The sequence below is a fragment of the Myotis brandtii genome, unplaced genomic scaffold (genome assembly GCF_000412655.1).
Source record: "Myotis brandtii unplaced genomic scaffold, ASM41265v1 scaffold182, whole genome shotgun sequence".
Lineage (NCBI taxonomy): Eukaryota > Metazoa > Chordata > Mammalia > Chiroptera > Vespertilionidae > Myotis > Myotis brandtii.
The window spans coordinates 3,612,278-3,625,210 of record NW_005356751.1 but is presented as its reverse complement, the minus strand read 5'-3'; the positions used below and the strand labels follow the sequence as shown (position 1 = coordinate 3,625,210).

At 42.5% G+C, this 12,933-nt stretch overlaps 1 protein-coding gene across 3 annotated transcripts in view; it reads left to right on the top strand.

Annotated features, from left to right (window-relative positions):
* GALK2 (galactokinase 2) overlaps nt 1-12,933 on the top strand; it is a 132,505-nt gene that overhangs the window by 72,061 nt on the left and 47,511 nt on the right. For all 3 annotated transcript variants that reach the window (XM_005863960.2, XM_005863959.2, XM_014537824.1), the window contains exon 6: nt 12,178-12,276. In XM_005863960.2, the coding sequence (XP_005864022.1) occupies nt 12,178-12,276 (99 nt within the window). The remainder of the gene's footprint in view (nt 1-12,177; nt 12,277-12,933) is intronic.

Here is a 12,933-nt window from a genome sequence, read left to right as displayed (position 1 = left end):
TGGGGCTTCCTACAATTCCCTCCTCAGGTTCAGTAACTGGCTAGGATGACTCACAGAACTCAGGAAATTTTCTCATTTAAAATTACCAGTTTATTAGTAAAAATAAAAGTATTCCAGAATACTTTGAAGAGCTAAAACTTCAGTTGTAGAAATAAGTAATAAATCCTCTCAAAATAAGTGGAAGAAAAGTCTCATGAAATGGAGAGGGAGAGAGAACAGAACTGCCGTCTGAGGCACAGGTGGTCAGGACAGGGGCTGATGTTGCAGGCTGCTGTTTGGTCCAACAGTAGAGATCCCATTATCCACTTTAGAAAGCAACCGGGGCTCATCCTTACTGGTGTTTCTTGGCTGTGATCATCATCTTTTTCTCCCCTTCTCTCCTACCATCTTCCTTTAGACACTGTTAGTGTTTCTTGTTCTGTGTGTGTGAAGTGGATGTGTTTTGTAACAAATTACCTTACCAATTTGGCACATCTCCTGGTCTAGGTTAGTTTCTGTTCCATTAAACATTATTTACCCTTCCTTTGAAACCTTCTGCTAATAGTTTGCTAAACCATTGTCTAGCATTTCTATATTTACATCCAGGAGAGTGTTTATGCAACATCACTTCCAATGTTTCTATTTTCACCTTAGTCTTTTGTTAAACACAGTATTTATAACATTTGTAATTTGGGGGAGTGCCAGGAATGACCACATGTAGGTACTCAACAAGGAATTAATATTTAGAGAAAGAGATTGTAATCAGATATTTTTTTTCCCAAAGGACAAGTGTCCTCAGTCAGTTTTTCTTCCTTTTGGATTAGACTGTCATTGCCCCCTGAACATGAATATTCCACTTGACACGTGTTATGTCTCATTTTTCACTTACTTGTACCAAGCCCATATTTACTTTCTTTTGAAAAAATTCTAGGAATTATATGACCAGGAATATTTCTTTAATAAGGTTAGTAAATTTGAAATAGATAATCAGGGCAAAGAAAAAAAGAATGAAAACACACCAACTGTTAACTATTTAATGTAATTGTTTTATTTAATTTTACTTAATGTAATTGTTTTGTTTAATTTTGTTTAATTTGTCTTAGAAGCCAAGGCAAAAAGGGAAACATAGTAGGCTACATAGGCCTTGTGATCTGAATAGAAATCATTCCAGTTCTTCAGGTGGATTCTTTACAGCATACAAAACATAATGACAGTGACCTTGCCAGCAGCCTGTGTGAAGAAATAGCCACAAATGTGTGACTGTTTCTTATGATGACCTTCAGTAGATGCTCTTGGTATAGCTTCTGAGCACAATCCAGTAAAATCAATTTATTTCTCTTGTAACATCTGAATACTCTCTACCATTTCCTTACCCTAAAGATTCTTCCCACTTCATATCAAAGTCTTTGTGAATTGAATATTGCACACATAGCACTCTTTTCCAGGCAAATGTGTATACCAAGTTATGGTTTTGGTTGATTTAGATCATGAGTCATGATCATGATTTTAGATTATGTTTCATGGGAATTTTTAGTTTTTTTTTTCTCTTTGGAGTCCTATTGGGAAAATTAATAGGTGTTAATTTGTGCTGGGGGAAGTTGTAGTTAATTATCTCATGCCCCCTCTTCTTTACCTTATCCCTGAGAGTCCAGATTGATTAACAGCCAGGTTTCCTGTAGTTAGGACCTGAGGGTGGGACAGGACTGTGCTGCTCAAAACTCTGAGTGAAGAACTCTCCCTTGGGGTTGGGAGCGTCCCTCTGACCATGGGAGGGACTTGCAGTTCCAGACACACTTGCCAAACCACAGAGATTGCAGGCCTGCCGCCCTTCCATTATTATCATCGTTATTTAACGTTTTTCAAAGGTCAGAGCCAAAATAAATGGTCTGCCAGCCAAGGGAGCAACACTAGCCTTTACCACAGGCGTTGGAGGCCCCTTTGGTATTTAGTAGTAGTGACTTGGGTCATATTCTTGTCTGATTCCATTAATCAGGCCAGGCTTCTGCCTCTTGCTGTCTTTTCACAACTTTTTTTTTTTTTTTTTATCCATTCTCTCTCCTCTCCTCCCCCATCCCAATAATAGTTACCTTGATATGTGTTTGCTGCCCCTTTTTCTTTTTTTGGAATTTAAACAATGAGAGGGATTGAGTTAATTGTGCCAATGAGAGATAAAAGTATGCAGGGAAGGCTTTTGGGAGCTCCTGAATTTTGGAGCTGTTCTACCCCCCAAATTCTGCTCCCCTTGGGGATAAAGAATAATATTGTGGTCAAAAGCATGGAGCCAAGACTGAGTTCAAATCCTGCCTCTGCCCAGAATGATCTTGGGCAATTTACTTGACCTCTATGCTTCAATTTCTTTATTATAGAATGCATCTAGTAATAAAAACCTTCCTCATGGATTAGAAATTTATAGTACATGAAAAGTGCTTAGAACAGTGCCTGTTGAATGTGTTAGCTGCTATTATTATGGTGAGGCTGCAGAAATCATACCCAAATGTTGGTGTTATATTGAGATCACTCAGGGTTGTGGTTGTTTGGGAGGCAGGCATTTGGGATTGTATTTGGAGACGGATAATGGGAGAGCGCTCAAACTTCAAACCATCCAGCAAGGTGGGTGTTTTCCTTTTCTTTAAACCTGGGGACAAAATGAAGTTGTGAGGACTCAGAAATGTCTGCATCCTTGGGCTCATGGTCAGCTTCATTGTTTATTCTACCAGAGGGATGTTCAGTTCAAGAGTGTGTGTATATTCTGCTCTGCTCACCAGGGCCAGTGTCTAGGCTCAGCCTCTGTGTCCAGAGGCAGGGGGACAAGGTGGCCTGGTGGACTGTGGAGGCAGACCTACCTGGCTCTGAGTCTCAGCTGAGGTTAGTTTACTGACCTTTTGGAGCCTCAGTTTCCTTCTCTACGAAGTAGCGATTATAATTCTGACATTTCAGGGTTCTTTTGGGGACTGAATAAGACAGCACATATAAAATACCCTGCATAGTGTCTGGCCTTAGAAGACATTTGACATTTGTTAGCTTCCTTCCCTTCTGATTCTTCCCTGTCTGCTTAACTTATTAAGAAAGTCTCAGCATAGAAAATCATTTGAGAAGAGTGTCTTCAAATTGAATGTGCACACAAGTCACTGGGGTCTCTGGTTAAGCTACAGATTCTGATGAGCAAGTCTTGGGTGGGGCCTGAGTCGCACTTGGAATCAGTCTTCAAGTGACACCAATGCTGTGTCTGAGGCCCTCACTTAGAGTAGCCGAGTGTACTGTATTCTTTCTTCCCTTTACATCTCATTATCACCCGTTAGATTCATGCTAGCATTTTAATAGTCTTACCACACACTTCTGTACATCCAGGATTATCACGCGAAATACCAAAGGTTGGCTGTTATCATGTACGTAAGAGGGTTCCCCTTCCTCACCCAGAACAGGCAGCGCTCTAGAATAAACTGAGACATTTTCTCAGGATCCCCATACCTGGGTCCCAAAAGGTTTCACATAAAATAGCGTGTTCCTGCCTTGCTGAAGGCCTCCTTTCAGAATCTGGCTCCCTTCGTGACTCAGACTGTAGGTTAATTAGGTTAGGGAAGTGGTCTTTGTTCCTCTCTTTAGAGCTTGGAGGGAGCTGACCCCAAAACTGTGCTTCTGACCTCACTGAGCACCTCAGATATTTTTAGACCCACATGTGCCAACTACTAGCCTTCTGCAGGCCCATTCCGTTATGTTCTCTCCCATGTATACAGGTGGGGGAGTCCACTCTTGTCCTTGTTTTTTCTGATATGCATTTGTGAGTGCTTAATGCAAACTCTTTGATGATTCAACATTTTAGGAGTTGTTTTTACATTTACTTTTGAGAATCCTCTTCACGGTTGTTTCTTTGTAGTTCCTGATTTTTTAAAACTTTTGAGCTCCTTCTTTTTTCTTTCCTGCATTACTTACTGGAACTTTTCTTCGGCCTGAGCCATAGGGTCAGTTGTATCTGCTGTGCTCATTTAGGGAACAGGCTGTCATTGTCCTCAGGCAACTTTTCTTTGAAGTGAAAAAGCAAAGTTACTCATCTCTGAGTGACTGCTCTTTGTGTTTGGGATGTGAAGAAGAAATAATAGCCTCCTTCTTCTTCCTTTTTTAATTAAAGCATCTGATTTTTTTTTTTAACCTTAGAATTCTCCAAAATGTCTACGAGTTAGAGCTTGGTCATCAGCCATGTTACCAAACAAAGCAAGTCTAAATCCAGTCTCCTCTAGGCTTAACTTACTGCTATTTCATGAAGAGTTTCTCCGACCTGCCTGGGCTCTACCTAATAGGTTTGCCAATTTGGGGAAGAATTTGAAAATACCCCCAGGTAAAAACCCAGGGATTTTAAAAGTTAGGGTGGAAAAGGACTGCAGGGGGAAAAGATATTTGAGGCAAAGAAAAGTCAGGGGAGCCATTAACATTTTCTCTTATCTAAGACTAGAGGCCCGGTGCATGAAATTCGTGCACTGGGGGGTGGGATTCCCTCAGCCCAGCCTGCCCTTCTCACAGTCCGGGAGCCCTCAGTGGATGTCCTACTGACGGCCACAGTCTGGCAGCAGAGGCTCGGAGCAGGCGTCCTGTGTGTGTGTGTGTGTGTGTGTGTGTGTGTGTGTATGTGTGTGTGTGTGTGTGTATGTGTGTGTGTGTGTGTCTGCTGGGGGCCTGCCAGCAGCCACACCATGGAGGCTTGGAGCAGGCTCCCCTCTGTGTTGATCTCTCAGGCTCCTGGCCTCCACTGCGTGTTTTTCTCTCCCTTGAGCTGTGGCCAGGGTGGGGTGCTGCCTGCAGGCTGTGCTTTCCTGCTCATGGATCACCGGATCACTTCAGAGACCCGGGGCAGGCCCTGCTGGGTGCTGCCTGTGGGGAACTTTCCTGCTCTGAGATCACCATGGTGATCCCAGTAGCAGGCCCACTTGGGGGCCACCCGCCCTCCGCACTTGCCTGCTCTGGTATTGCCATGGTGATCCCAGGAGCAGGCCCACCTGGGGGCCACCCACCCTCCACACTTGCCTGCTCTGGGATCGCCATGGCATCCCAGGAGCAGGCCCACCTGGGGGCCCCCCACCCTCCGCACTTGCCTGCTGTGGGATCACCATGGGGTCCCAGCTGGCAGCAGGGCTTAGGCGGCACATGGGGGTCCCGGCTGGGGGCGGGGCTTAGGCGACAGGGGCTTAGGCAGCACACCGGGGTCCCGGCTGGGGCGGGGCTTAGGTGACTCGATCTCGCCGCCTAAGCCCGGCAGCCCAGGGCCGCACTGGCCCGGATGGTGTCTGGCGCTGGCCAGCCCTGCCTGCAGTATGCAAATTAGCCGCCATCTTGGATGGCAGTTAATTTGCATATGGCACTGATTAGCCCATGGGAAGTGTAGTAGTTAATTTGCATATGGCACTGATTAGCCTATGGGAAGTGTAGCGGAGGTATGGCCAATTACCCTTTTTGTCTTTTATTAGATAGGATATATCAGTCAGGGTCATAGTAGACAATAGATGACACACTCAGTAATAAAGGACAATTTATTGCATGAGGACTATTTGCAAAGGTGTAGATACAGGGCAAACCCAGGACTAGTTATAACTGAGTTGTTATTGTTCTTGGGCCTTAAGTGATCTTGGCAGGGAGGTAACCTCCCAACCTGGACCCATTCCCTGCCAGAGTTCTCTGTTGGGAGAACCCAGTGGGATGTAGAGTACACAGGAGCCTGTTGATGTAGTTTATGCTGGGCTGTCTCCTGAGGCAGCAGGTGGGTGGACAGCAGATCTGGAGGGCAAATCACACACCGGTTTTACACTTTCTTTTGAAAGACTTGTTCACCTGAAGACAATATAAATATTGTGAACTTCTTGAAGGAAGACACTGTCCACTTGTCTGAAGGACACTACTAGTATTTAAATGATTGTTGAACGAGTGAATGGGCCTGTTCATTTTCTTCATTTCTCTTGACTTGCATTTAGGGTGGGCAGCAATAGCTGGATGATACTGTCTTGGTTAGGGTCTGTGTTCTGAATAGCAAGGCTATACCATAGGAAGAGATTAACATTTTCTAAGTAATTATTCTACTTTTAACAGTATCATTAGTAAATCTGCTAAACAAAGATAGAGTTTACTATATTAATAGCTTGAGTCTTTTTGTATTACTGTTTAAAAAAAATAAATATCCAGGTTTAGTAGGCAATGCTTTCATGAATCTTTAGCCCTTCTTAGTGACTGTTAAATCTAACCCTGTGATTTTCCTCTTTCTAGAGCCCCACTGGCCAACAGATGGGTAAGCTGTTTAATTCTGGAGCCCACTTGACTTTTGGTTCTTTCCCAGGCTGCTTCAAGAGAAGAACCACACAAAGGACCAAATTAGCCTCATTAGCTGTCTTCAGGAGCTTTAAAAGAGGTTTATGAATAATGCCAGGTTTCTCCTAACTGTCCAGAGGGCAGAAGTCAAAATAGAAATGAGTTTATTGGCTACAAATTTTGGAAGAGTTTCTCATGCAGTCAAATGATCTTTCCTAATGATCCTTCTACGTTAGTAATTTGCGGGAAGGGAGAGAGCTAAATGTCACAAGTGAGTAGTTTTGACGTTTCTGGAGCACTCAGGTATAAGAGCAGAAGAAAATACATGGGTGGGAAAGGGAGAGATTCCCTTCTTGGTTAGAGCTTTGCTGTTCTCGCTTGAGGGTTTTCAGGTTGTGTGTGTGTGTGTGTGTGTGTGTGTGGTGGGGAGATAGGAAAACTGGGTGAGTCTCAGAGAAGAAGATATCCTCTGCTAAATAGAATTGGATCCTAGAATTTGATTCAGTCTGTCCTTGAAGTTAACTTTCAATAGGCTTCTGTCCACACTTCTGTTAATGTGTTTTGTTTTTAAAACATATTTTTATGGATTTCAGAGAGGAAGGAACAGAGGGAGAGAGAGAGAGAGAGAGAGAGAGAGAGAGAGAGAGAGAGAAACATCAGTGATGAGAGACTCATTGATCAGCTGCCTCCTGCATGCCTCCCACTGGGGCATGTGTCCTGATTGTGAATCAACTGTGACCTCCGGTCCACAGGTCCATGCTCAACCATTGAGCCACACTGGCTGGGCTGTTAATGTGTTTTGACAGCGCCTTCTTATTCTCATGAACTCTTGATATTTTACATAATTTAATTTTGTGTGGAGTGTTGATTTAGTGCCTCTGCAAATTGCTCTGCCTAATTACAACTCTATTCCCAGTGTCCCCAAAGACAGAAAAGACATGGCAGGCTCACACGTCTACCTCACCTTACCCAGAATGACAGGCATTCTCTGTTCCCACTTGTACCCACTGCTGTTAAGTTTCCTCCATTAATGGTTCTCTGGGTTCAGGTCATGCCATCTCTATTTAAGGCTATGGGCCTCGCTCTGATGTTTGCTTATTTTCAGAAGCATGCAAGAATTTGAGATAAAAACAACACACACGTTTGTTTGTAGTTTCTTTCCACCTCATAAGCATTTAGGATTTTACCTTTCTGCTTTTAGTATGGGAGTGAAGGGCTAGGGCCACTTGGGAAGCCAGCCTGTGGGCCTACAGTTGAAGTTTATACCCAAGGATGTTTTGTTTGGCCAGCAGGGACCTACTCTACCCCATTGAGACTAAAATGCCTTAAATCAGTGGTTCTCAACCTTCCTAATGCCGTGACCCTTTAATACAGTTCCTCATGTTGTGGTGACCCCCAACCATAAAATTATTTTCGTTGCTACTTCATAACTGTAATTTTGCTACTGTTATGAATCGTAATGTAAATATCTGATATGCAGGATGTATTTTCATTGTTACAAATGGAACATAATTAAAGCATAGTGATTAAATCACACAAACAATATGTTATTATATATGTGTTTTCCGATGGTCTTAGGTGATCCCTGTGAAAGGGTCATTTGACCCCCAAAGGGTTCGCGACCCACAGGTTGAGAACCGCTGCCTTAAATGGACCATACACTCTCCTCATTGCCCCAGGGTCCATTACTTCCTATTGTTGAATTCGTTCTCCAAGGGGCATCAGAATCTTTTAAGTTCTCTTTCCCTGAACACTTTAAAAAATGGTCCTGCTTGTGGGGACGATTACTTCATAAGTTACATAAATGTCTAATCACTATGTTGTACACTTGAAACTAATATAACATTGTATGTCAAGTGTAATTGAAAAATTAAAAAATATTTTAAAAAAGAAAAAATAATAATTTGACCCCTCCAAAAATAAAAAAATTAAAAAATGGTCCTGTATTGAAGAATAACTATATCTGTTTGTACATTTGGCTGGGGAATTAGCTACTCGTGCAAATCAAGTGATTTCCTTGTTCATTGTGTAAAAATAATAAAATTAACAATTGTATGGTGCTTTATTATTTATGAAGTATTTCTATTTAATTCATTGGGTATTTTTCTGTATATTATGGATGGGAGGTAATATAGTATGATTAAGGATATGGGCGCTGGAGTTAGACAATTTGAGTTTGAATTTGAGCTTTAGGAATTGCTAGTCTAGTTTCAGCTTATAAAACCACTCAGTTTTCTCATCTGTAAAATGAGGTGGTGCCTATCTTATAGAGTCATTATACAAAGTATATAATTCATGCAAGACAATTAGAATAGTAACTGACTCATAGTTAGTGCTAAGTAAATCTTACCTACTAAAACTATTATTATTAACTAGAGGCCTGGTGCACAAAATTTGTGCACTCAGGGTGGGGGGATCCCTCAGCCCAGCCTGCACCCTCTTGCAGTCCGGGAGCCCTCAGGGGATGTCCAATTGCTGGCCTAGGGAGGCTCCCACCACTGCTGTTGCGCTTGCCAGCCATGAGCCCAGCTTCTGGTTGAACGGTGCTCCCCCTGTGGGAGTGCACTGACCACCAAGGGGCAGCTCCTGCGTTGAGCGGGATCAGGCCGAAACCGGCTCTCCGACATCCGAGGGGTCCCCCCGGATTGCGAGAGGGTGTAGGCCAGGCCGAGGGACCCTACCGGTGCACAATTGGGGCTAGGGAGAGACACAGGAGGTTGGCCAGCCAGGGAGGGACCGTGGGAGGGCTCCAGGGAGTGTCCGGCCCGTCTTGCTCAGTCCCAATGGGCTGGACCCCAGCAGCAAGCTAACCTACCGGTCGGAGCGTCTGCCCCCTTGTGGTCAGTGCACATCATAGCGAGATTTTGAGCGGCCTTAGCATATCATTAGCATATTATGCTTTGATTGGTTGAACGGACCACTGGATGACTGGACACAGCATATTAGACTTTTATTATATAGGATAGTACATGAAGAAATGGAAACTTGAAAAAATTAAGAAATGTATTTAAGGTAACACAACTAATTGGGCTTTAACCAAGATTTGGAAGCACTGGGTATTGGTTTCTTTTCTCTGTATTTACTGCTGAATTCCTCATGCATTCTGGGGGGACTGGAAAACAAGTCATTGTTCTTCTTCCAACTTCCGTATTTTCATTTTGTTTCCTCACACTTAGGACTCATGGGTATTGTCTGTCCAGTCATGAGCTCTGTCTGTCAGAATTTACCATGAGAAGTAGTAAGGCATAGGGATGCCTACAGCCCTGCAGGTGGTGGGGACTTGACAGAGATTTTGGGGACTTTGGGGCCCTCTGAATTCTTCCTACATAGATAGTCTGAAAAATTAACCTCCTATTTCTATTAAAGTATTCAGTTATTGCCATACATCAAAAATTAAAAAAAGTGAGAATAAATACTTCTTAATGCTTTAGTTTTTTTTCCTCTTAAGAGGGAGAATACTTAAATTTTGGTGACCTCATTTGTCATTTTACATTCCTTTGAGGTAGTGGAAAAAAAGGTGATATTATCTTCATTTGTGGGGAGAAGTAATTGAAGTCCAGTGTGAAAAGAATACCGGCTTTGGAGTCAGGCAGATGGGACTCAATTGCTGGCTCCTCCATTTTCTGTTATATTTCCAAGTTCCATTGTCCTCATCTGTATAATGAGGATAAGCAGAGTGTTGTTTGGAGCCTCAAGGATATAATGCTCACAAAAGGGATAAGGAGTATGTAAGTGTGGCTGTCATTGTGGTTGTGTGGGGATGACTTTTCACACTGGTCCAGGGTCACCCTTAGGTGGGAACTCAGGTCTGGTCATTCCTCATTGAATGCTGTGCAAACTTCTTCACTGGAGTTGTTTCTTTACATTTTAAAATCCAAGTGTTTTAACCTTTTGGTTATTAATTTATTTTTAATGTGCCTGTTATAGAGAGGTTCTGTATTCAGTTGGCCACATGCAATGCCCATTATGTCAAAATCCCAAATTTACCTTGTTTCATGAGGCAGAGTTAATGTTAGTGAATCCACATGACCAACAGGGATATAACACAGAATCCGTCAGGTGATGTTTGGGCAGCTTTCTCAGAAAGCGAAAACAGCATGTTTATACTGAATTACTGTGTGGTCAGCATTGTGTGAAGTAGGGGATACAAAAGAAACACCTTCTTTATTTGTCTCTTACAGGACTGACAGTGTTTTGGGGCAAACTGATGTGATTGAAACCTAACATAATTAAAGAAAAATAATAAACACTATTGGATCCAGTCCTGTTAGTTAAGTGGGTTCTGATCTGGGCACTGCATGGGATCATAGATTGGTGGATCAAGAGACAAGAACACCCATACTTAAAGCTGGTTTGATAAACGAGAATAAGGTTTACAGGGTGCAGAAGAGAGGTTATGTGGTGTGTGTGTGTGCATTTGGGTGGTGCTTGAGTTAATCCTGATGACTAGTGGGGGATGCTGGACAGAGGAATACTGAACGAGGAGGACAGAAAATCACATTTTTAAAGTCACTGAGACACAAGAGAGCCTGGGGATGATGAAGAACAGCATTTGCTCAGTATTCCTGATGGCCTGAGCTTAGGGTTTATGGGTTTAGTGGTGGGAGAACAGGTTGGAGAAATGAGCAAGGGATAAGTCATTGAAGACCTTGTGTCCCATGCTGAGAAGGCTGAGCATGAAGGCATTGGCAACCAAGCAGGCAAGAGATGATCATAGCAGTGTTTCAGAATGACCACTCTAGGAGGATCTTCCAGCAAAACAAGTGAGAAATAGGGCCTGAATCAATTCTTAGAAGAAAGAGAAAATGAATAAATATAAAATAGTAGAGTGAGTAAATAGGTATACTCATTGTAAGCATTGTAGGAGTTTAGAGAAAGGGGATGCTATAGTGGGAACAATATTTGAGGGACACTCTCATGGAGGCAGATTTGAGTGCCAGCCCAGTGACTTGCCTATAGTAGATAGCCAATAAGCTGGGTATTGAATGGCAGTAAGATTTATATGAGAGAAAGACATAATGTGTGAAATGGTCAAGGAGACAAATCTATCTGGAAAAGAGTGGTACATATACTAGTATACACATTGTATATTTTTGGAAGACTTTGAAATGCCAGGTTAAGGAGTTTAAACTTAATCAATAAGAAGCCACTGAAGATTCTTAAACAGATATTTTGATATAGTAGAAATGTGTTCATATTTTGGGCCTCTTCATCTTGGTTGAAGATGTGTTTAGTGAAATGACACTAATTCTGATTCTTACATTTAATGGAAATGCCACAGAGACAGAATTAATTTAGATTGGGAAATAAAGTCAGATGACCCTACTTTGGCTGTGGGGAGACTGTGGAATAGTTCATTGCAGGGAGACAAAGGGCACTGAGGCAGAAATAAATCAGTGCACATATGAGATTTTTGATGATACCAGTCTAGAGAGGGATGGAACAAATATAAAGATGGGAGAAAGTGCTTGCCCTGTGGAGTCTTTTAAGGGTAGTAAATACACAGCATGCACAGTCTCTAACTCCATCCCATACCAGTCACACAGTGCTCCAGGCAACTACTATCAATTGCTCACAGTTGGCACTGGAATTCAAACCTATCTGTCATGTTTATAATAAGAAATGAATGATAGGCCCTGGCTGGTGTGGCTCAGTTGATTGAGCATAGTCACATGCACTGAGAGGTTGCCGGTTTGATTCCTGGTCAGGGCACATACCTGGGGTTGTGGGCTCAATCCCCAGTAGGGGCTGTGCAGGAGGCAGCCGATCAGTGTTTCTCATTGATGTTTCTCTCTCCCCCTCTCCATTGCTGTCTCTTGGAAATAAATTAAAATTTATTTTTAAAAAAGCAATGAGTGAGAAATAGATTATGATTGTACTCATGATTCAAATCAATTTTTATTTTTCCAGGTGGAACTTGCGGAAATCTGCGCCAAGAGTGAGCGGTATATTGGCACCGAAGGAGGAGGGATGGACCAGTCCATATCATTTCTTGCAGAAGAAGGAACTGTAGGTGGCATTGAGCTATTTGGAAATATCAGCTAGGGAAAGTTCACACAGAGAGGAAGGTTATGAGATCCCTAGCATGCTCGATTTTGGGCAGTCTATTCTATTAGACTCTATTGTAGCATGGTTTTCTCCTCTCCGTTGTAATTCAAGGCTACCACCAGTTCACCTATTCTGTTTCATGCTGATCACCTTTCCCTTAAGCTTCCAGGCTCATCCCTCAAGTCTGTTTTTCTCTTGTGTTTAGGTTTTTTTTTCTTCCTCCTAATTCATTGTTAGGATGATTTCTCAACTCCCTAGTTGTTGAGACCTCTTTTCCCTCTCTCGTCCTAAATCACTTCATCTCATGGCATTTCCTAATCTCTTGTTGGTTTTAAACCCAAATGTTAGTTTTCTTACCACATATATTCACAACCCCTCTTTTTACAATTTACTCTTTGGTATCATTTTTCTCTGTCAACATTTTTGGGGTTTCAGCGGTGGGGAAAAGAATGTTGACAGTAAGCCAGGAATGAATTCCTTAGCTAGATACCACTTCCCCCTGGCTATCAACTCCTTAGACAGAGCAGAAGTTTTGGGTTGTTGGTCATAAAGTGCCCATTTCCAAAGTAGAAGCAGACATTATTTTTTTTTTTAGTTTCTTTTTATTTTATTTATTGA